This window comes from Zootoca vivipara, chromosome 14, assembly GCF_963506605.1.
Source record: "Zootoca vivipara chromosome 14, rZooViv1.1, whole genome shotgun sequence".
Lineage (NCBI taxonomy): Eukaryota > Metazoa > Chordata > Lepidosauria > Squamata > Lacertidae > Zootoca > Zootoca vivipara.
In genome coordinates, this window is record NC_083289.1 from 19,867,222 (window position 1) to 19,890,675 (window position 23,454).

The window sequence follows — 23,454 nt, forward strand, 5'->3', positions numbered from 1 at the left end:
TCAAATTATTTGTTGCATTTGATTTTCAAATCGTTTGGTTAGGAGCCAGATGACTACACTGCTGCAAATTATTTAGCAGCTTGACAGTGCTGTTTAAAATGCATAATCGTATGAGATGCTTTATAATCAAAAAGCCTTAGAGCTAGAGAAAGGGACAAAACCTATAGCGATCTGGCTGCTGAGCCAACCGCTCCAAACAACAAAGGCCTCTGAAGCGCCTTCAAAAACCAGCAGGTTGGACAGGGAACAAGCAAACAGATTGAAAAATGCCTCTTGAACATTCAATGTGTGCAAACTATGGACATAAGCAAGGAGGAAACTCTTCATTGTTCTCTGTGCCAAATGAAAATGAGATTATCTAACAAGACTGGACAAGCACAAAGATACGGTAATAAAGGAAAACAATCTTTTATCTTGATGCGGCCAAACCCAGGGGCCCATCAAACTTCACAAAATCCCTCTGCAGAAACACACTTTTGTGTAGAAATTAAGCAGGTATGAGGCCGCATATTGATGGTTTCATGCAGGCAGGTTTCACCACAGCTAGCTACAAGGGAAAATGTAGGGGTGCACAAACACTGCGTGATGTTCATGCTGAGTTCAGCATGAAACTGTGTCCCGTGTGGAATTTTGCAAGATTTCTAACAGCCCCTTAGATTTGGGATGCACAATACAAAAAGAAACAAAGGATGAGATTATGACTCCACCACCCTGGGGCCCTCCAGCTGACTGGGGCCAATGGGGGTTTTGTAGTCCAAAAAATAAAATTGCTTGCCCTACCCCAATTAATTCTCCTTTTGCTTGCAGTGGAAGAAAGTAACTTAACTTGGGGAGGCAGACTGAGAGTAGCCAGGCAATCTGCCTCTGCAGCTACTAGTGTGAGTGGACAGTGGAAGGCATAAGAGCCATAGCACAGGGACAGAAGAATCGTTTTGCATGTAAAAAGTCCCAGGTTCAACCCCTAGCATCTCCAGGTAGGTCTGGGAAATACTCCTGCAAATAATACCGATGGGATCCCCAACCCTTAAGCACTGGACCACTACAGTTAAGTGTGAGTGAAGGCAAAGCTTTTGTGTTAGGTGAGCATTTGGTGTTAATGGACCGTGAGGAAGTGCACCACAAAACTGTGAGTGATTCTGGCTGTTCCCTGGGAATCATCATCTCCCCCTTTGTTCCTCTGCATTGTGCTGCATCCCAGCTGCGCCTCAAGCCCTGGGTTTCTCAAACTTGGGTCTCCAGCTGTTTTTGAACTACGGTTCCCATCTTCCTTGACCACTGGTCCTGCTAGCTAGGGGTGATGGGAGTTGTAGTCCAAAAAGAGCTGGAGGCCCAAGTTTGGGAAACCATGCTCTAGCTTGATTGGGCAGTCAAGAAAATCAACAGTTTAAAATATACACTGTAAAAAAAAATTGCAGATTAGAATACATGTCAGCTTTATATGTCAGGGTAGGCTTATCTAAACAGAAAGGTTTTTAGAAGGTGCTAGAAAGAATACAATGGGCAGGGAGTTCCAGAGTTTAGGAGCTGCCACACTATGAGACTGATTCGTTACAAATGCTGAAGAATAGCTACACATTATGGTCTGCACATTCATCCTAGAGGTGCAGATTGAGTCAATCCAGACTGGAATTGGCAAAGATCGAACTCCTCCCCTTCCCACCCTCCGCCCTAACCTACTATATGCAGGTCACTGAACCCTTCGCCTCCCATAAGCCTCCGCATCTCCCAACCGCTGCATGTTATAAGGCACCCTGGAGATAAAAGATGCTACCATCAAAAGAGAACTCAATACAGAGTGTTCTCAGACTGTAACGATGTATGGGAGATAAGAAGAGTGCTCATTTTTAGAATTATCTGCAAGGAGATAAAACGCAGCAAAACTAATTTGAAAACGCCGAATGATTGGGGAGGGCTGGGGTGGAACAAACTAAAAAAATGTAAAGACCAACTTACAGCAAGATAAGGGGGAAATTGCAGGATATATTCATCCCAACCCTGGCCATGGAGATGAAATGCATGTCAGTGGAGAGGATCTGCTAGAAGAGAGCAATGGGAAACATGATATCATACAATGAGCCCACTGGTTCAGGCCAAAGTTCCATCTTGTCAAGCATCCTGTTTTCACAGTGACCAAGGAGGTGCCAATTGGACAGGGCCAATGCACCCATGAGGCAAGGTGAGGCAACCGCCTCAGGCGGCAAGGTCTGCCAGGGGTAGCAGATTGTGATGTCAACCTTCCTTCATTCCTTCCCTTGTTCCTGGTATAGATTTTCCCTGATGTCCTTCTTCCCTGGTGGGGAGGGGGAATGCCATTTTGGTGGGTCATTTGTGGGGGGGGGGGGCAAATACAGGGATGGGAATCCTGTGGCCCTCCAGATGTGGCTGGACTCCAACTCCAATCATCCACGGGCCGAGTTGATGGGAGCTGGGGTCCAAAAACTACATTTGCAGGGCTGTGGGGACCCACCCCTCACTTAACAATTCTATAAATAAATAAATAAATAAATAAATAAATAAATAAATGCTTCCACCCATTTTTTTGGGGGGGGGGTTACATTCTGTGCCAAAAAGTCTTACAGTTGCTTCCATTCAAGCTGGCATCTTTGAGTGCTGCTTCTCCTCGGTGCTGTGCAAAAATTGCCTCACTGATTTATTGAAAGGTTTTTTTCCTTACATTTTTTCCACCTCAATCTTGGGACACTTGAGAATTTCTTTAGAATTTCAGCGAGTGCAGGGTTCAGCTCATCATTACAATGTGTGTGAGTGGCGTGTGCAAGCATGTGTGTTTCTTTCCACTGAATGTTTCTCAAGCTCTCTGCAGCCTCCCTAGCTGGCTGTGCTTCCTGATCTGAAAAAGCCCCATGGAAGGAGCTGCCTCGTGATGTCTTCCCCTGGGATATCACTGAAGGTACCCAGGAAGGTTGCAGAGTGCAGAACCCTGGTGAGATGATCTATGGAATGAAAGAACAGACACTCACAAATACCGTCCGTCCCCCCACTGCAGGACAAAGCCCCTGTACGGTACTCCACCCATAAGAATTTCACCCAATTTCTCTATCCCCTTCGATTTATATTTGAAGTGCCATTTTCTGTTCTCATAAGTGTTGAAGAATGGCCAGGAGAAATGGCAGGATAAATTTTTGGCACAGCACTAAGCAAGATTTCAGCTCCTCCTTGGATTAAGTCCAGGGGCAACTCAGCCCCAGGCTTTGTTTATCGATTTCTGCCTTGGTGCTGTCACTGTTGATAACAGCCAGGGAGGTATGAGTGATGTGAAGAGTACTGACAAGTTTATCATGGCATGAGCCTGCATATTGTCTCCATCGCCAGTCTGCCATGCTGTACCAAACTCATCATACTTGGCTTTGCGGGGAAGAGGCCTGCAAATGATAGGGTAAATTTAGGAAGGACATTTCCTTGGGGCTGCAAAACCAGGCAAGGATCTGGCAAGTCACAATAAATGCTTAACATATTTTTACTGGATTTTCAGACTCTCAATACTGCTCAAGCAAGACTTTTTGGGAAGGGTTGCCCAGTGTAAGTCCAGTTTAATCCTAAAGTGGGAGAGTGGCTTGTCAATTGTTAGCACCTACAGTAAAAACATAATAAGAGACCTAACTGGATTAGGCTATTGGCCCACCTAGTTCAGCATCCTGTTCTCACAGTGGCCACCCACATACTATGGGGAGCCTGCTAGCAGGACCCGAGCACAAGAGCACTCTAACCTCCTGTGGTTTCCAGCAACTGGCATTCAGAGCATAGCCATCATGGCTAGTGGCCATTGGTTGCCATATTCATGAATTTTCCCAGTCCATCTAAAGCCATCTAAATTGGTGACCATTCCTGTCTCCTATGGGAGTGAGTGCCATTGCTGAAGTATCTGCTGAGTTTATCTATGCACCTGGGTAGAAGACAAATGGGTTACCTGTTCACAATCTCCTCCTTTAGGGTGAGATGTATTTCTATTTAAAACGTAGACATTATTTCCAAATTGGCATCTATACATATGAATTAGCGCCTGCAAATCTGTGTCCTCCTTGTTACTGATAAGGTGTTTTCTCTGCTTTTGGCGATGCACCACCCAAGCCGACAGAAGTTGCAATGGCAGCAGCTACACAAAACCTTTCACGACATAGAATAGCCCAAGGTGCCAAAAACCTTGATTAAAATTATAACGTGTGTGTGTGTGTGTGTGTGTGTGTGTGTGTGAGAGAGAGAGAGAGAGAGAGAGAGAGAGAGAGAGAGAGAGAGAGAGAGAGAGAGAGAGAGAGAGAGAGAGAATCTATGGTGAATACAGTCAAATGTGCACAGAGCTGCTAACAGCTAAAGGAAAAACATCCTCTTCTGACACTTCTCAGGAACTGTTTATCATCATGCAGTTCAAGAGCCCTCGTGGGATTCTTTCCCTTTTTGTCTCAGGGACACATGAGGAAACAGCCAGGCAGGAGGGTGAACTGGAACATCTGCTGTCGTTGTCTCTGCAATGATGGTAATTCCAGAGAGCTTGGATAGAGATTCCCTCTGTACAATCAGGATGCCTGAGCAGCGCCAAAATCCATTTTATGACCTGGGCCAGGGGTTGACAATGCAGCACCCATGAGTGCAATGGCACCCCTGAGGTGCACACAAAGCCAATCTTAGATACCTTGCCTCCACACACAGCCCCCATTGGTCATAAGGGGGAGGTGAAGGTGGAGGAAAAAGTCAGGATCGATAAAAGGAAGTACGTCTTCACAAAGCACAGAATTAAACGTAGTTAAGCCATTCACTTCCAAATACCAACATCCTCCTTCAGATGGCGCCAGAGTTGTTGTCACACCATCCCCTTGGCACCTGCCATCTGGTGCAAAGTCCTTTTGCAACTGCCTCTCCCCACCTCGCTGGCTCATCGTCTATTTTCAAAACCTCATCCGAAAGCATCTATTTCCCTCCTGTGACTTTGCCTTTTAATTTTCCAATCTCTCTCCGCTTCTGCCGTTTCGCTCTTCCAGTGCCAATAACATATAATTCGGCACTGTAACTATATTTACTCCGAGAAGCATTTCTGACATAGCGTTGCTATGAAATCAGACTTTATTGCTTATTACAGCTCAGGCAGGTTGTTCTGGGAAGGAAATGATATAGACCGTAAAAACAGATATGCAGGGAGAAGTGTGTAAATGAAGATGCCTTGACTTCAGAGCTCATTTGTTCTATTAAAATGGCCCATTGCATAGAACTCAAATGCAGTGTTTTATTTACTTATCCTACTGATGTCACCTCCCTCTGTGCCATGCAATCTGAAATATGAAGTGAGCTTAATAACTACCTAGTGTAGCAGTGAGGACAAGTTCCCTTCTTCTACAGCACTATAGAAGCAGCACTACCATCTTTAATGCCAGCATGTGTGCTAAGTACTGGACAAAACACAGAAGAAAGAAAAAAATAGCCCCTGCCTAGTCTAAAAGATGGGTCCATGCATTCAGCTAGGCAAGATCTAAGCACATGTGAGCACAAGGAACCCTGCTGGATCAGGCCAGTGGCCCATCTAATTCAGCATCCTGTTCTCACAGTGGCAAGCCAGTTGGGAAGCAGGCAAGCAGAAAGTGGGTGCAGCAACAATTCTCCCCACTTGTGATTTCCCAAAACTGCTCTTCCAAGGCACAATGCCTCTGACAGTGGAGGGAAAGTGATAACTGCTGGTAGCTCTATTCTACACGAGTTTGTCCAACCCTCTGTTGAAGTCATTCAGGTTGGTGGCCACCAGTACTTCTTGTGGCAGTGAATTCCATAGTTTATTTATCTGCAAAGTTATGAAGTCCTTCCTTTTGTCTGCCCTAAATCTTCCGCCATTCAGCTTCACTGTTTGAACCTGGGCTTTAGACTAATGAGAGAGAGGGAAAACGTATCTCTTTCCACACCAGGCATAAACTTGTACACCTTCATTCATGTCCCTCCTCGCTCCCCTTTTCTCTCAGCTTTAAAGCTGCAAATGTTTTAACCGGTACTATTTTTCTAGAAAAAGAGGTGCGAACACCTCCCTTGTTGTCTTATAATGGCAATGGTGCCCATCTAAGAGATGCCGGAACAGAGTTGTGGCTGAAAAAAAGCCCTGGTTGTAAGCTTTCCTTATATGCATAGTAGATGGGAAGCTGCTGTGTCGCTCTGCCCTCCATGTATACAAAGCAACATGCAATTCTACTGTGACATGCATTCAGCTACAGGCTGCTGTGCCCCAATTAGTGGGGAGGTTCTCCCTTGACACGCCTTCCTTCTAAAGAAAGTGCTTTCCTTTTCCTTTCCTCTTTTTTCCCCTTTATTTCTTTGCTTAGCAGGATGTTCTGTTCTAAATCCCAGATGCAGATCTGAAAGGGAAACTCACAAATCTGCCTGTGTCCTAGCCAAAAGTACGTATTTTTGGAGTTCTCCTCTGGGAACTCCAAGAGGGGATCAAGTGAACTGTACAGTAACTTCCAAATAAGTGGGCATTAACTAACAGCGAATTCTTGACTGCATTCCAATAGAATTGTATGTTCCTGTCCAAGTAAACACCCAAGCAGCTCACCACAATTAATGAGAAATCAGCAACTAACAAGGGGAATTAGGGCTGATTTGCTTCCCGCTTCACCTCCAAAACTGCTGCCAGATAAACATATGTATAAAGCTGTCCGAAGACTATTCCTCAAAATGTACCGATCCTTGGCAGCCACACTTGTACGTTGCCAAGGAACTAATCAGTGTGTCGGTGCACCGAGTTCATTTCTCATGCTCAAAATATTGGCTGGCAGAGACTGGGGGAAGAAGGGGCACTCTTGGGCTTCCAACTTCTGCTCAAACATTGGGAGGAAGAGGCTAGTTCAACCAATGGCAGAATTTCACAGCTTGAGCAAACAGTGTGGCCTTCCGGTAGCAACCAGTAATAATAATAATAATAATAATAATAATAATAATAATAATAATAATAATTTATTTATACCCCGCCCTCCCCAGTGAGAGCCGGGCTCAGAGCGGCTGACATCAACAAGATCACAACAAAATGCAAAAGAAGGAAAAACAATTGATTAAAATGCGGATTAAAATACAATCCAGATTTAATTAAAATGCAGCCTCATTTTAAAATGGCCCAAATCAAATCCATAAGGGAGGAAAAACATAGTGGTCAGACTGAGTCCAGCCCAAAGGCCAGGCGGAACAGCTCCGTCTTGCAGGCCCTGCGGAAATATGTCAAATCCTGCAGGGCCCTGGTCTCCTCTGAGAGAGCGTTCCACCAAGTCGAGGCCAATACTGAAAAGGCCCTGGCCCTAGTAGGGTGGTGGTGTCAACCAGACCTCTTGTCACCAGCTTCTCTGCACTTTCTGAGGCGGGAGGGACAACACAGGCATGGTGCAAATGCGTTGGGTTGACTCCACACGCTGTGTGTTTGTCCCATGCTGCCCCCATCACAGTCTTGACCCTGTCCCTTTCGGGAAGCTGCAGTGCCACCAATGGTGAGTAAGCACCTCCATGCCGACCACTACTGATGACTTCAAAACCCACCATTAGTTTACTCCTCCCTGTCTTTGGCCTTGTTTGAGAAGCCTGCTGGATCAGGCTAGTGGCCCATCTAGTCCAGCTTCCTGTTCTCACAGTGGCTGACCAGATGCTTGTTGGAAACCGACAAGGAAGACCTGAGCACAAGAGCACCTTGCCTACCTAGCAACTGGTGTTCAGTGCCATACTGACAGTGGAGGTGGAACATGGCTGTTGTGGCTAATAGTCAAGGCTGGCCTTCTCCTCCATACATCCTTCTTTGCCTGTTACCTTTGTTCCTCCAGCTTCAGCTATCTGAAGGTCCCCTGCTCTCTTCTGTAATGCCTCTAACCTTTCTATTTTGCCTCTGGGGATGCTAAAGGAATTTGATCTTCATGACTTCATATACAAAATTATCAGATCCACATCTCTCAGTCTAATGTGTACATGAGAGCTTAAGCTATCTATTGGATTTTATGCTTCTCTGCCACGGGTATCTCCTTTCAGTGTTTTTCAGTTCTTTTGCTATTATTTTCCGAGCTGTTTTTTCTGTTTTCCTGAGTTCTTTTTATTACATTGTGTGCATCTCCTTGAGACATATGTGTGGAAGATGACAAATAAACAATAATTTAAACATGTCCAATATGCCTTTTAAATGCATGCGTTTGGAGAAAATATGCATTTAAAAGCACATGTTGAGATAGAGAGAGAAATACAGTATACAATTAAAGGTAAAGGTAAAGGGACCCCTGACCATTAGGTCCAGTCGTGAATGACTCTGGGGTTGCGGCGCTCATCTCGCGTTATTGGCCGAGGGAGCCGACGTACAGCTTCCAGATCATGTGGCCAGCATGACTAAGCCGCTTCTGGCGAACCAGAACAGCACACAGAAACGCTGTTTACTTTCCCATAGTAGCGGTACCTATTTATCTACTTGCACTTTGACATGCTTTTGAACTGCTAGGTTGGCAGGAGCTGGGACCAAGCAACGGGAGCTCACCCCGTCACAGGGATTTGAACCACCGACCTTCTGATCGGCAAGCCCTAGGCTCTGTGGTTTAACCTACAGCGTCACCCGTGTCCCATGCATACAGTATACTGCGTCCCAGTATACAGTTAAATAGATCTTAAATGTTATTTTGTGAGGAATCTTCTTTTTTCAAATTGCAGATTAATGTAAAACAGAATGGAATCCTGGGTTTAAAATGTGGAAGAATCATAGAGATATATCCATTCCTAACTGGCACCTTCTGAGAACAAAAATCTTTCCCAGAACATCCATGTGATCTTCTATGACTATGGTATGTGATGCCACCTAGCTCTGTTCCTTTAGACGTCAGCTCAAAAACATAATTTTTCCTTTGGCTTAAACTCTTAATCTTTATTCCCATGTGAAATGAACACTAAATGCTCATATAGCTGCCGCTGATCATGTTCATTTCTAGTTACCCTCCTTCCTTTCCCACCCCTTAATCAATCAGAAGTTACTGCTGCCCATGTCAAAACTAGATGGAAAACTCCTTGAATCAAGGATTGGCTGTTGGCTTCGATAAACACCATAAACAGAGGGTGGTGAACCTCTAGTTCAGGGACTGAACAAGTCTGGTCCTGAGGACTCTATTCACTAGCCCTGCTTTGAGTGTTTTGGCCTGCTGCCTGGAACATGTCTTGAACCCTGATAATGCTTCTTGCTCACCTGGATGGAGGGTAGAGAGGGATGCTTGAGTATGAGAGGAACTAGTGTATTGCACAAGGTGAAATTTGCATTCAAATAGAACAATGGCAAGAAAAAACTGATGAGTTATGCGGAGATGGCGAAGCTGACACACAGACTTCGGGAAAAGGACAATAGAGATTTTGAAAAAGAGTGGGAACCTTTTATATTATATTTACAGAAACAAAGGAAGAACACTGATCTGATGGTCGGATTTAAATAAACATTCACAATTTTATGGATAGGGAATAGGTAATGTAATAAAAGGGGAAAGTATGAAATTTGTAGAAGATAGCAGAATATATAAGGAGGTAAATAAATCAGAAACGGAAGCCGAGGGAAGTCCAAAAGGGGGGAGGGAGAGAGGTTTGTGTAATCTGTATGTTGTAAGTATATTTGTAATGAGAGAAAAGAAAAATTAATTTAATTTTTTTAAAAAAATGCATTCAAAGCTCTGCCCACCTTTGCCTCTGTCCCCACCCACCACTGGCATGTCCAGCCTGGAAGGTTATTCAGAAGCAAATGTGGTTCTCTGTCTGGAAAAGATTCTCCAATTCTGATATCCAGTGGTGGTGCATTCTTCACCATGGTTGAAAAATTTCAGTCATAGCAAATCATCGCATAACCATTCTGGTCACTTTGCTTCTGCCTACCCTCCACAACCACAAAATACAGCTGCAAATCCCAAATCCGCTTTGCAGATTGAGTTGTATGGTGCTATCTATGCGCATGGCATTTTACGAAGTACAAGAGGACAGATCCCGAGGTACCTACAAATGTTATTTTCATATCCTCATTTCACTTTCCTCTCTGTCACAACTTGCCCTTAATCAAGATGCCCCCTTGGCTCTGGGCAATATCCACTCAACCTTTCAGTAAAGAGAGGGCAGTGCACTTTGAGCTTATGCCTGTCTTTTCTAAGACAGCCGCTGCTGTTTCGCTTCACAGAGGAACAGGAACTGCTGAAGCACCAATAAACAGTGTTTGAGGATAAGCAGGAGTGCTGATCACTTATTCCTGCCTTAAATCACCTTGTAACCCCAACGTTAAGTATTGCTTCCATCCGAAGGCCCACCAGTGCCTCGCTGCTCACAATATTAGAAGGCCATCCAGCAAGATTTGACATTTCTTTGAAAGATTGCCACCAGCGAGTTTATTCACTAAAGACTGTGAATCACATAATGTTAGAAATGGCTGAAGAATCTGCCCCTATCTGATTGAAGGTGGGGTAGTACATTTCTGACGGGGAATAATAAGCCATTTGGCATGCATCCCAAAAAAGGTCAATTGGGGTCATAGCTGCCAAGTTTTCCCTTTTCTCGCGAGGAAGCCTATTCAGCATAATGGAATTTCCCTTTAAAAAAGAGATAACTTGGCAGCTATGATTGGGGCATGGGTGAACCTTCATCTAAATAGCCCAGGGGCTGATGCCAGTGAAATAAATAGCACCATGTATCTTGTTACTACATGCTAGAAGGCTTAGTAAATAGCTCTTGTCTCGGTGATTGACAGGGCTGGCTCTTGAAGTGACCTTGGCTTAACCGGGAGATGGCTGGCCACCTTCATGGGATGGGATCTATAGACCTCTCTCAGGAGGGATGAGCTGTGCATTCTATATTCTTGGAACCTAACCAAATAGCAAGGACCATACATGCCTTTTTGAGGGAAAGCTGTCTGCTCCTTCCTTCCAGCCAGAGGGGAGATTTCTGAGTGAGTGCAAAAACTAAAGGGTGGGTGCATTTGTCCGGAGTAAGGGGTAAATGGGCATATGAGGATTAGGGATGGGTGGATATGTCAATTTCAGTTTCTCATGTTTCCAGTCTTAAAGTTCAGCACCCCACATCAGTTTGCAATTAAAATACAAAGTCCTCGTGAAAATTCAACAGTGTTTTAGAGCTGATTTCTCCAATCCTGAGCTGGTAAATAGCATTAGTCAGGAGTTTTAAGATTTTTTTTTTCAAAGAAAAAATACACCAGAGGTCACTTGGTCTATTATATGGGATGTGAGTAAGGCATGTACACGCAGGTCCCATAGAACCATAGAGTTGGAAGGGGCCACAAGGATCATCTAGTCCAACCCCCTGCAATGCAGGAATTACAGCCAAAGACCCTGGCATATAGCCATCCAGCCTGTTTTAAAACCTCCAAGGAAGGCAAGTCCACCACCACTATCCTCACACTCACTATCCGAAAATTCACTTATCTACAAGTAAAAGACAATGCCCAAACCTCACTGTACATTCCACAGATTCAGATATCTGATGTGATCAGACGAATGAGAGAACAGGGGAGATTGGATAAACCATTTCCCCCCCTTTTGTTTCTCTTTTTCTGATTGGCTGCAGCCATTTCAGGAGGAAACCATGGAGAGAGGGGGGAAAGGGATTGGACGAAGTCCACATTAGAAATATTTGTACAGTGGAACCTTGGTTTATGAACACCTCGGTTTACGAATTTTCGGTTTACGAACGCCGTGGACCCATCTGGAATGGATTAATTCACTTTCCATTACTTTCAATGGGAAAGTTCGCTTCAGTTTATGAATGCTTCAGTTTAAGTACTCTGCGGACTGTCTGGAACAGATTAATCCACTTTCCATTACTTTCAATGGGAAAGTTTGCTTCAGTTTATGAACGCTTCAGTTTATGAACAGACTTCTGGAACCAATTGTGTTCATAAACCGAAGTACCACTGTATAGGAAATAATGGAAACTGTGGACTCATTATGCAAATGCTCACCTAACAAACGAGTTCCAGGGATCGGATCATGATTGTTAAGTGGGACCTTCATGTAAAAAAGATATAATAATTTTAAAAGTATCATAAATACAGGAAAAAAATATTCAGCAAGAAACTCAGCTGAAAACTAAAATTAGCACTTAGATTTCCCATTGAAATATGTGGGATTTTATGACCACAATCCAAAGAACCTTAAACACATTTATTTGAAAGTAAACCTCATTGAACACAGTGGGACTTGCATCTGAGTAATCATGCAGAGGGTTGCGCTGCACAGTGTCTACATTTGACTGAATATTTTTAATGGAATTTACTTCCAAGTAAGTGGGTTTGGGATTGAGGTACTTGTCTGTGAAGTTATCACGCAAAGATTCCTCTGAGCATTCCCAGGATAATGGCTGCAAACTTTTGCATTAATGAAGCTCTGAACTGAATGAATTTTCCAGCAGCGTCAAACCTGCTGTTTGGAAGGCCCCAAACCAGCCAGCCATGCTCTGTAATCTCCTAGCCACACTGGTGCATGTCAGATTCCCATTATATATCTGCTTCTCTGGAGCCATAAAGTGCCTCTATGGCTAAACGCTATTCTAATCACAGGCAGCAATCCAGCAGGAAGGACAGAGGGAGGGCAAACAGGATTTGCTTACTCAGTTAAGTGTAGCAGGGACCCATCAATCATGTCTTCGGGAGCTGCAACTGTCTGAGGCCATGCACTTCAAGAGCCAATGAATTTCCAGGCCCACCGCTTTGCAAAAGCACGCGCATGCACGTACGCCGTGACCCCAGCTCTTAAGAGGCACAGCACATAAATCAAAGAGGAATTTTCCTTTGGATGCTTTGGATGTCTAGGACACACGTGGGTATCATTCATTGAACTGCTCGTTGCCTTCAGCTTTGAATACTAAATGTCTACATTCCCGAGTCTTGTTCGCTGAAAAATACATGGCCAGATATTTAAAAGGAAGGAAGTTGTATGATCAGGTGGTTGTTCAGCTCTCAATTAAAGCAGGGTGGATTGTGGCCCAAAACTGTAACTTTATAGATTGTAACTTTATAGATTTGGAAGACTAGAGAGAGCAAAATGCTACCAGAAGGATAGCAGTGTTACGTGTGTTGCAGCAAAAACCAGGAAGGAGTTTCGTGGAACTGAACTAAGGGTGGGCTTCAACATCACACTCTTCCAGTTGCTCCATCTGCAGATGCATTCCAGTCTGCCAGACGGAACGATCCCCTGAACTGTTTGGGGGAATCTCCTGACACTCCCCAGAGCCAATTTGGGGTTGGGGGGGGCCTGTAGGGGGGGAGGTGAAGGAGGAAAGCTGAAATGCACGAGCAGAAAAGTGCTCGTGCTTTACCTTCCACTGACAGGGCTGGTTAGGTTTAATCCCACCCTAGCACATTTATTATGGGATAAGCTTTCACAGACCAGAGTGCACTCCATCAGGTGCATGAAACATAATCCTAAATTGGCAGGAATATATACGTTAGAGGTGATGTGAGTTGAGCAGCTAATTTGCAAAGCAACTAGTCATTGTGCACATTCACCATGCATTTAATCAGTTCATGAAGAGGGAATTGGGCATATTTCCTGCTCAGTAAGCAATGGGTTGTATTCTGTGCTAGTCCTGCTCTGAGTTGACCCCTTGAAATTAACAGACATGAATAACTTGGGTCCCTTCATGTCAATTGACCTCAAAGAATCCTTGAAGCTGACTTTTTTAAAGGATCTTGAGTGTTGTTAGGAGACCCTTATTCTGATCACAGACCTACGATTTTCAGAGTTTCTTGTGGAGAGGGACTGAGGGACTGACTGTTAAACAACTTTGGGAATTGTACCTGGGGGGGGGAGGGATAGGGGTCTCCTAACAGCTTTCAGTACCCTTAATAAAGTACACTTCCCAAGATTCTTTTAAAGTGTTTAAAGTGAATGAGGTTTGCATTACACACCATTGGTGGGGTTTGTATGGAAATAATCTTTGGAGGAGAAATTTGATCCAACGTTTTGAGAAACAAATCACAACATTGGAAGGAAACAGAGAATTGACAGGAATCTGATCTTTTTACATTAAGCTCATGAATCTGCAGATAAGATTCATTAATCTACTGGCAAACAGAATAAAAACTGAACACCTTGTCTGCCAAATCTGTTGCCTCAGTGTTTGATAGCATCTGCGACAGATGCCCCAGTGGGAGAAAAGTGTCCTAAGGGGTATTTGTGGGGGTTTGTGGGGTTGGAGGGGGGTTATGATGATTCAGACAGAATATAAAACTGAGGAAAAGGCAACTCTGTAAAGCTCTGGCAGTCTTTCTCTACACTTCTGGAACAATGAGGAAAAGGAGAAGATAGATGTGGAAATGATGTGCTCATTAATGCAAGTTATAATGTGAAGAACGGTCTTACGACCGGAGATAAGTAATGGGAGTATCTTGAATTCTTACAAAGGTAATACATGAATTGAAAGCAGATACGATGACATTAATATGTGGCATTAAAATCTTTCATTATGATAAATGCTGTCTCGCGGAAGAAACTTTGAAAAATAAAGGTGAAGAACCAAACTCTATCTTATGCGAATGTTTGGCTCCAGGTGCTTCTCTGGCTCTTTCTACTCCCCCCCCCCTCTTTTTAATCTGTTCTTTGATAGGTTAACTTCTTTTGATGTTTTGTTATATGTATTTGCTGTGCTGTTGAGTGAATTGCAAGTTTCCTTTTGATGATATGGCTGCTGAGGATTGCAGCTCAGTCTTGTCGCTTTTATTATTTGTTTGTTAAAACATTGATAGCCCATCCCTCCCCCACCTTAAAAAGATGTCTTTGAAACAACAGAAACAAGTAGAACGCAATCAACAGGAACATAACAACTGCAGCACAACAAAGACCTCAAAATCAGCAGAGATAACCACTAAATACAGCAGTAGTGGGGGACCCCAAACTGGGGCTCAAATGCAGCACGCCAAGTCTCTCTATCAAGCCCTCTAAACTCTCACCAGACCACACCTACAGTGGCCCTGTGTCACACCCTGAATGCTTTTGCCTGGCTGGATGAAGAGTAGAGAGGAGTGTTATCAGTTGGTCGTGCATGAGACTCTTGGGACTCGGCTACATTAGTAAAGAAGCAGCGATTTGAATGTGCTATAAAAATGCAACACCAGATGGTGCCAGAGAGCAGGATATTTTTATACACAATTTTACATAGGTTTTTTTAAAAAAAATAAAATTATAACGATCTAATTTGTGACTTATTTATAGTGTCTTTTGATATGTGTAGATCCATCCTTAATTTCAGACGCTGAGGCTGATGGGACTTGTAGTCCAAAACATCTGGAGTGCACCAGGTAGGGTAACACCCTTATTGGGACCAATAACTACAGTATTGTTTTTATTATTGCTATACAAATTATTAGTGCTGTTGTTATTACTATCATCATCATTATACAGCAGCGCTATGTTCTTCTTGCATCCAGCCATCTTAGGCGCATCTCGATTACTGGCATATTATCATCACCATCATTATCACAATTGTAATTTTGCAGGGCAATGTTCTTGTATTATTATTGCTGTTATTGTTGTGATGATTTAGCAGTACTGTTGTTATTCTTCAGGGGTGCTATGTTCTTCTTGCATCTGTCCATCTTAAGCACATCCTTTCCACAGTCGCCTATGTCTTGAGCTTTGATATTTCTCTGCGCGCCTCTTCTCTTGCTTCCTGCCACATCAAAGCAGCAGGAGAAGCAGGCGCAGGCGCAGCTCTGGGTCACGTGCAACGTCTCTTTTATAAGGCGTGCATGCCTTGTAAATCTCGCTCTGGGAACTGGCTAGGGACGGGACCAGAGCAAGACAGCTGTGTGGCTAATTTTAACTTCACACTGGAGAGTCACAGCAGCTTTCAGACTTGGCAAGGGGGGAAAAGGCACCGAGTGCACTAAAAAAATAAATAACAGGGTCTCTCTGACCCTTGAGGCTTCAGTGGAAGATGCATCTGCAAGGCAGCTTACTGTGTTATCCATTCAGTATCCAATTCCTGCTCCTGCTTCCATGGCATTTAGGGGACGGGCTGCAACTCAGCAGTAGAGCTTATGGCTTTGCATGCAAAAATTCCCAATTTCAATCCATGGTATCTCCAGAAAGGGCTGGGAAATGCTCCTGTCTGGAGCCCTAGAGAGCAACGGCCAGTCTATGTAGACAAAGCATAGGCAACATGATGTTTTCCAGATGTAGGCTGCAGCTCCTTCCATCTGCTAAACGGTCTCCCTCGGGAGGTTGTGGACTGCCCTCCCTTGGAGGTTTATCAGCAGAGGTTGGATGGCCATCTGTCATGGATGCTTTAGCTGAGATCCCTGCATTGCAGGGGGTTGGACTCGATTAGCCTTGCAACTCTGCACTTCTATGATTCTGCCTCTGATGTTGGCTGCAGCTCATGGGAGTTGGAGTGTCTGGAGGGCCTCACACTGGCCACCCCTGACATAGAGACATATCTGAGCTTGGTGAGCTAATAGTCTGATTTCCTTTATGCATGTGGACATCAACACCTTGGCTTAATTTGGGCTGGCACCTTAGCATAAGGGTAACATTTACCTCTGTTCACTCCGCAGCCTGTCACTTTGCTCTTTGGTACTTTTGCCACACACACACACACACACACACACACACACACACACACAGAAGTCCAGAGAAGGTATCCCAGAAAGTCCCCCCACTACCTTGTCGTTCTGGTGTGCTTCTTGGTGTAAGGTGTAATGACTTTGAACAGCAGCTCCATGGCTCCATTCACTCCCAACATGGTTCCCACGGTAACTGTGCAAAGGAAGGAAATAGGCAGTCAGGCTAAAACTGGAGGGGGGTGCATGTGTGGGGAAATAGCATGGCTTTGGAATCATAGCCTAAGAAAGTGGGCTTCTGGGGTTGTCAACAAATTTCTGGCTCTCTCAACAATCTTATTTTTTTATTATTTGTTTATCCAATTTCTACCCTGCCCTCCCTCTCAAGGGAGCCCAGGGCGGCAAATTGCATAGTAGTAAACAGTTTAAAAGAAATAAAAACATCTAGAACATCCAAACATATTTCAAAAATAAAAGCCTCTTTTCAGACCGAGGAAATCTGTAAGGGAATGAGAGCAGTCTTAATGGGTTGAAGCCTTTAGCCATCTGGCCCCACTATCCTGCCCCTTGACTTGCTAGTTTTCAAACTGTGGGTTCAGGAACAGGCCCAGAGTCAGCAGGTGGTACTCTCGGGTCCTAGCATAGTTTAGAACTGATGCCTGTCCTTGGGGCCCCATTATAATAATCCTTTTCCTTGTGCCCTGGGCCTGGAAAGCCATGGCCATTTCTATTTCCCACAATGCATTGCTCTGGGCAATGGAGGATACTAAAGTGGTGGCTTCCAGTGTTCATTAGAGGACACTTTGCCCAAGGCTGCTTCAAATCTGGAATTGGGCCTTTTGGTGAAACCTGAGGAATTAGTCAGGTGTTCTGTAACTTCCCTGAAAGAAATTGCCCACTACGGAAGATATTTCCCTGTTATGCTCAGCAACATGATAAAGTTGGGTGTTTGGGGGGTTTAGTCATATCTCAAAATGGCGGGCTTGTGGCCAGCACTCTTTGTGAACTCTGTGTTCAGTCAGTGTAGAAAAAGGAATACCAACCTTTGGAAGCCAGTAGACTGGACACATTTGGAATTTTGAGGAAATGTTGTGTGAGCCAGTCCCAAAACAGCTCTTATGGAGGTGTTTAGGAGACGTCAAGCCAGTACAAACAGGAACCAAGCAGGAAGAGCAAACATTTTTTTAATCTGGTGATCCAATCATCAGGTCACACACTATGCCAGGCAACCCCAAACTGCGGCCCTCCAGATGTTTTGGCTTACATGATCCCTAGCTAACTGGACCAGTGGTCGGGGAAGGTGGGAATTGTAGTCCAAAACATCTGGAGGGCCGAAGTTTGGGGATGCCTACACTATGCAATGGACTATTGATTCTAATCACGATTTGTTTTTGCTCAGTAGCAACCCAGTGGAATAGGGACTAAAGCCTGCTCAATAAAAACCAGACTCCAACTGAAACAAATCACTCAGTTTATTAATATACGAAGCTTAAGTGATATGAAAATGAAATTATGAATCTTATAGAACTTATAGACAAAATTGAATTTATAGGAATACAAAATAAGATAAAATATGATTACATTTTAAAGTGACTTAAATCAATTGGATATAATTTGCATATGAACTATGAAGTAGCATTGACAAAGCAATCAAACTAAACGGTATAGGCACTATTGTTGATTAGATCACCAGATTAACAACAGTCTCCCACCCATTGTGGATTTTTGAGTGGATATTTCTGCACAATACGAGGAACTGGTAGGCACACTTACACCCAAGGCATCACCCTGACAAGCCCTGGCAGAATATACAGCAGAATCCTCATTGGTGGCCCATTTCCCAGCTTTGATAAACCATTTGCCCCCATGATTTCTCCCTTGCCATTTAAGATGATAAATTTGCAGGCATGCACTCAATCAGAAAACTTGACGTTCACACCATTTGTTGAAAGGGCCCTGATATTGTAAATATTCCCATTATTTCAAAACCACACCGCAGCCATGATCACAACACTGTAAACCCTAAAAGTGTCCCAATTTTCCAGAAACAGTCCCAGATCTAGGAAAGCTGTCACAGTTTCTGATTTGATCCCAGAATGCCCCTATTTTCATTGGAGAAAAGTTGGAGGCTATAAAATTATGCGGCCCCTGAGCCAAAAAGCTAAGTAACTATACAACCTTAGAAGACATCTGAAGGCAGCCCTGTATAGGGATTTTAAAAAATGTTTTAATATATTTTTATTGTATATTTTGGAAGCCACCCAGAGTGGCTGGGGCAACCTAGTCCTATGGACGGGGTGTAATTAAAATTGTTGTTGTTGTTGTTGTTGTTGTTGTTGTTGTTGTTGTTGTAAAGGAGGTCCCTATTTTCATCGGAGAAATGTTGGAGGTTATGACACTGGCCACACAGAGAGATCAGTGTTGCCAGCTTCTCAAGTGCTTGTACCGTATTTTTCTGCGAGGGCAGCAGCAGCACCCTCAACTGAGCTTGGCACACACTTTCAAGTTAGGCATCCCAAGTGGCTGCTGGCTCCTAAATCTGGCCTTGCACCTCAACATTCCAGCTCCTCATTCTGCTGCATGTGGCAACCAGGCAAAGTGTGAGCAAGGACCCTGACACTGCAAGGCACATGGGGTGGGTGGGGTGGATAAGGCACCCTGCAATCTAAACCCAGATGCATTTCAAGTGCCATCTCTGTTACATTCACCTTTCAAATAATGCTTATCTCAGAAGGGCTGGAAGAACATGCTTGGCAGCCTTCCCAGGAAGGTCCATAGTGAGAAGCCAGTGGGGCTCCTGTAATATACATAGGAAACCCACGAGGCCAGCAGCCAGTAGCATTAAATCTTCAGGGGGAAGATCTGAAATGCTAAGCATGTCGAGCCAGGCCAAAGGCTGGTGGCCCAATTAGGATTCTCCAAAGGGGAAACAACCACTAGGTTAGAGGAGGTCAAGAAGGAGCAGTTGGCAAAGACTGACGACATTGGAAATTTGGGACAGAATCACCAGTCATTCCGCTGGAGAGAATCATGTGCAGACCTACTATTAAGCATGGTGAAATAACCTTGGAGAAAGCAGCTAGAGAAATGTTGTTGTTGTTGTTGTTGTTGTCGTCGTCGTCATCCCCCCCACACACACATCTTTCATAACAGTAAGAACTTGTGGACACCCAGCAAAGCTGAATGTTGGAAGATTCAGGGCATATAAAAGATGCAGTGCATAGTTAAACTATGGGACTTGGTCCCACAAGTGGCAAGCATGGCCACCAACTTGGATGCCTTTAAAAAAGGATTGGGCAAATTCACGGAGGGGAAGGTTTTCAATGGCTACTAGCCGTGGTGGCCAAACATCCGCCTACATGGTTGGAGGCAAAAATGCTTCTGAATACCACTTGCTGGAAACTACAGGAGGGAGAGGGCTCTTGTGCTTGGGTCCTGCTTGCACGGGTTCCACAGGCATCTGATGAAAACAGGATGCTGGGTTAGATAGGCCATTGGTTCCTCTTTTGTTCTTACATTCATAACCTCCTTCAAGTGCTGTCCATAGGGGTAGGTGGAATAGATAACAGCAGGAAGGTGCAGCAAGACCTTTGGGTCTTGGGCTGGCATTGTCTGGGTGATTCATTGGCATGTCCTTTTGAGAACCCACTGATGAAGAGTCTGGGGATGGAAAGATTTGCTAACCTATGACCCACTATGGTTGCTAGACTCCAACTCCCATCAGCCTCATCCAGCATAGTTGATGACCAGGGGTGATGGGAATTGTAGTCCAGAAATATCTGGAGGACCACAGCTTAACCATCCCTCTTTTAAAAGCTGTGACATTCTACAGTGCCAACCCAGGTCATAATTGTAGGTGATCACAATGGCACCACTAATCTGCCTGCCTATGATGGTCCAGAAGCTGAGAAGTGCCGGTATGAGTAAGTTTGGGTTCTGAATTTTTAATACAGGGTTCTCCAACCTGGTACAGTGGTACCTCTGTTTTCAAACAGCTTAGTTCACAAACAACTTGGAACCTGAACGCTGCAAAACTGGAAGTAGGTGATCCGGTTCAGAAGCCAAACGTGCTCTGTTTTGAGTCCCCCTGTGTTTCCTGTTGCGCTGCTAATTTGCATCCCCCCCAATTGTAATTCAAGCCTAAGGACTGTTAACACACACAAGGGAGAAGGGAAAGAGATTGCATACTCACCACTAGAGGCATAAACATGCAGTGCCCAAAGGCAGTGGGTGAGATTCTGGTGATGATTTAGATTTTTCCTTGCCAAGCTGAGTGTCATATCAATCACTTCCAGTCTTTGTGCCTTCAGCCCAAACTTCTTATCTGAGATACAGCAGCAGCAGGAGGAGGAAATCATTTTGATTATTTATTTTTTAACAAAAAATGCCACAAGACAGTAGTCAAACCTCCAAGCAATTTTCAAGAAATATTAAAATTATCAATAAAAACATTTTTTCAAACATTTTTTAAAAAAATTAAAACTAACAGGAAAAGAGATTAAAACACATCAACATCCACATGTCCAGATAGCCTTGCCTAAATAAATGAATAAAAGGTCTGACTCAAAGTAAGGTAGCTTCCTGGGTTCCTAGATCCCCCAACCCCGTACCCTGGTCTAAGCCTCAGTCAGGGAAACACAGCTCAATACTACCTCTGTGGCTTTGACAGTTCAAAGTGCCTCAACTAGGGACCTCATTTTTTGGAGGGGACTGAAATATCTCTCTCTGAGATGTGGGACACAAGTTAAAAGCTAAAAGGTAAAGGACCCCTGGATGGTGAAGTCCAGTCAAAGGCAACTATGGGGTTCCGGCACTCATCTCACTTTCATGTAGAGGGAGCCGGCGTTTGTCCACAGACGGCTTTCCCGGTCATGTGGCCAGCATGACTAAGCCGCTTCTGGCACAACGGGACACCGTGACGGAAACCACCGTGCACAGAAACGCTGTTTACCTTCCCGCTACAGCGGTACCTATTTATCTACTTGCACTGGCGTGCTTTCGAACTGCTAGTTTGGCAGGAGCTGAGACAGAGCAACAGGAGCTCACCCTGTCGTGGGGATTCAAACTGCCGACCTTCTGATTGACAAGCCCAAGAAGCTCAGTGGTTTAGACTACAGCGCCACCCGCGTCCCTATGTGGGACACAATGACACAGCTAGCAACACAGCATCACAATACTGATGGACATCCCGTGGTTCAGCAGCTGTACCTTTTTGGCCAACTTTGGCCAGTAGACGAAACAGGGGCAAGAGGATGTCATAGTCCGGTGTGGGAGTTTGTGTCGCATTCACCAGAGCCTGCAGAAGTGCTTCGCTGCCGCCTTTGCTAATTGTGTAGTGAAGCCTCCTGTTTGTCCCTAAGTGGAAGCAAGAAAATGGAATAGTTGCAAAGTCCTTTCCCCACCACACATAAACATACAAGCAAATATTCAAGTCTAGCAGGGACCCTGAAAACTCAGAGTGGCTTTCACATTATTTTTTATTTACTTACTTATCTCAACAATCTGTATACCACTTAATCACAGTCACCTCTCAGCAGTGTAAAGGAGACTCGATGCAATACGGCAGAGAGTAAGTTAAACTTACTATGTTTTCATATTTTATTTTGTTTTTATATTCTGCTGGAAGCTGCCCAGAGTGGCTGGGGAAATCCAGCCAGATGGGTGGGGTATTATTATTATTATTATTATTATTATTATTATTATTATTATTATTTCTGCATTCAGTTTAAAAGCCTGCTGGATTAATCCTCTATAATAATATCCAAGTGTCTCTGCGTCCAGTCCCTGTGTCCGTGGGATTGCGCTACTGCGCATGTGCCCCACAGACAACCATTGGGACTTGGAGCACAGAGACACTTGCTCGTGCGCCCAGGACACTCTCATGTGCACGCACGCGGGTCTGAGGGGAACGGCTGGCCCGGGCATCGAGTGAGTGGAAGGCGCAGCGTGGAGAGGAGGAGAGAGAGGCCTGTGTGTTGTGGGGCAGCCCAGCCACCCTCTCGGCTCCCCGCCTCCCACCGTCTAGCCCAGAGCCGTGTCGCAAGGCCGAAGCGGAAGTGAGGAGGAGGAGGAGGACGCCTTCTACCCCCCTCCCCAAACGACGACACTCTTTACCCACCTCTCAAGCTCAGCCCGCTCCGGTGGGGGGCAGAAAGGAAACCCCTTGGCCAGGAGGATGACGGGCCCCCAACGCGGGTGAGTGGGGCGCGCTGTGGGGCGGCGGGGAAGGAGGGGAGAGAGATGAGGGAGGGATGCACTGTAACAAGTCTGTTTTTACAAATGTTTCACCACATATGTTCTAGCACCCGTTGATTTAATGGGCTTAATGATACTAGTAATAATAATAATAAAGATTTTCAGTTTGGGTCTGTCTGGCCTCAATTCCCCATTCACTCTAATGGACCAGCCTTCACTAGAGGGCACCCAGAAAGACTGCACAAAAGTGAAGACAGTCTCATGATTTGTAGAATGAATGAAAGAGCTCTCACAAAACTCATCAGCCACCCGGGGGAAAAGGATAAAGTGAAACAAACAAACACAAAACCCGAAACGTACGTTTTACTGAAAAAGTTCCCTCCCTTTTGCTAATATTCAAATGCAATATATCTTTTCTCATTAATTGATGGGGAAGGAATTTTTGGCAATGCACTACATGAAATGTTCACTTTTTCACTTACCAACAGAAAGGAGGCATGTGAGAACACCCAGGATATTCAGAATCACATCCTTATCATAGGAACTCTGCAATATGTAAACACATTGTTGTAAATGCTATGTGCATGCCAAAAAGGAATACACCCTCTCCCCCACTTTATGAACCCTTTGGGTAAAATGGAATGTGGAGAAAAGAGAAGAGAAGAGAAGAGACAAATGATGGGAATTCAACAGTGGAACAGACTCCCATGAGAGGTGGT

The 23,454-nt window shown here is 44.5% G+C and overlaps 1 protein-coding gene across 1 annotated transcript in view; it reads right to left on the bottom strand.

Moving 5' to 3' along the window:
* Positions 1-23,454, bottom strand: part of AGBL1 (AGBL carboxypeptidase 1) — a 145,133-nt gene that overhangs the window by 95,485 nt on the left and 26,194 nt on the right. Inside the window, exons 2-5 of the mRNA XM_035131745.2 lie at positions 23,218-23,281; positions 21,749-21,895; positions 20,733-20,864; positions 16,643-16,736 (exon numbers count right to left, since the gene is read on the bottom strand). Coding sequence (XP_034987636.2) covers positions 16,643-16,736; positions 20,733-20,864; positions 21,749-21,895; positions 23,218-23,281 — 437 coding nt within the window. The remainder of the gene's footprint in view (positions 1-16,642; positions 16,737-20,732; positions 20,865-21,748; positions 21,896-23,217; positions 23,282-23,454) is intronic.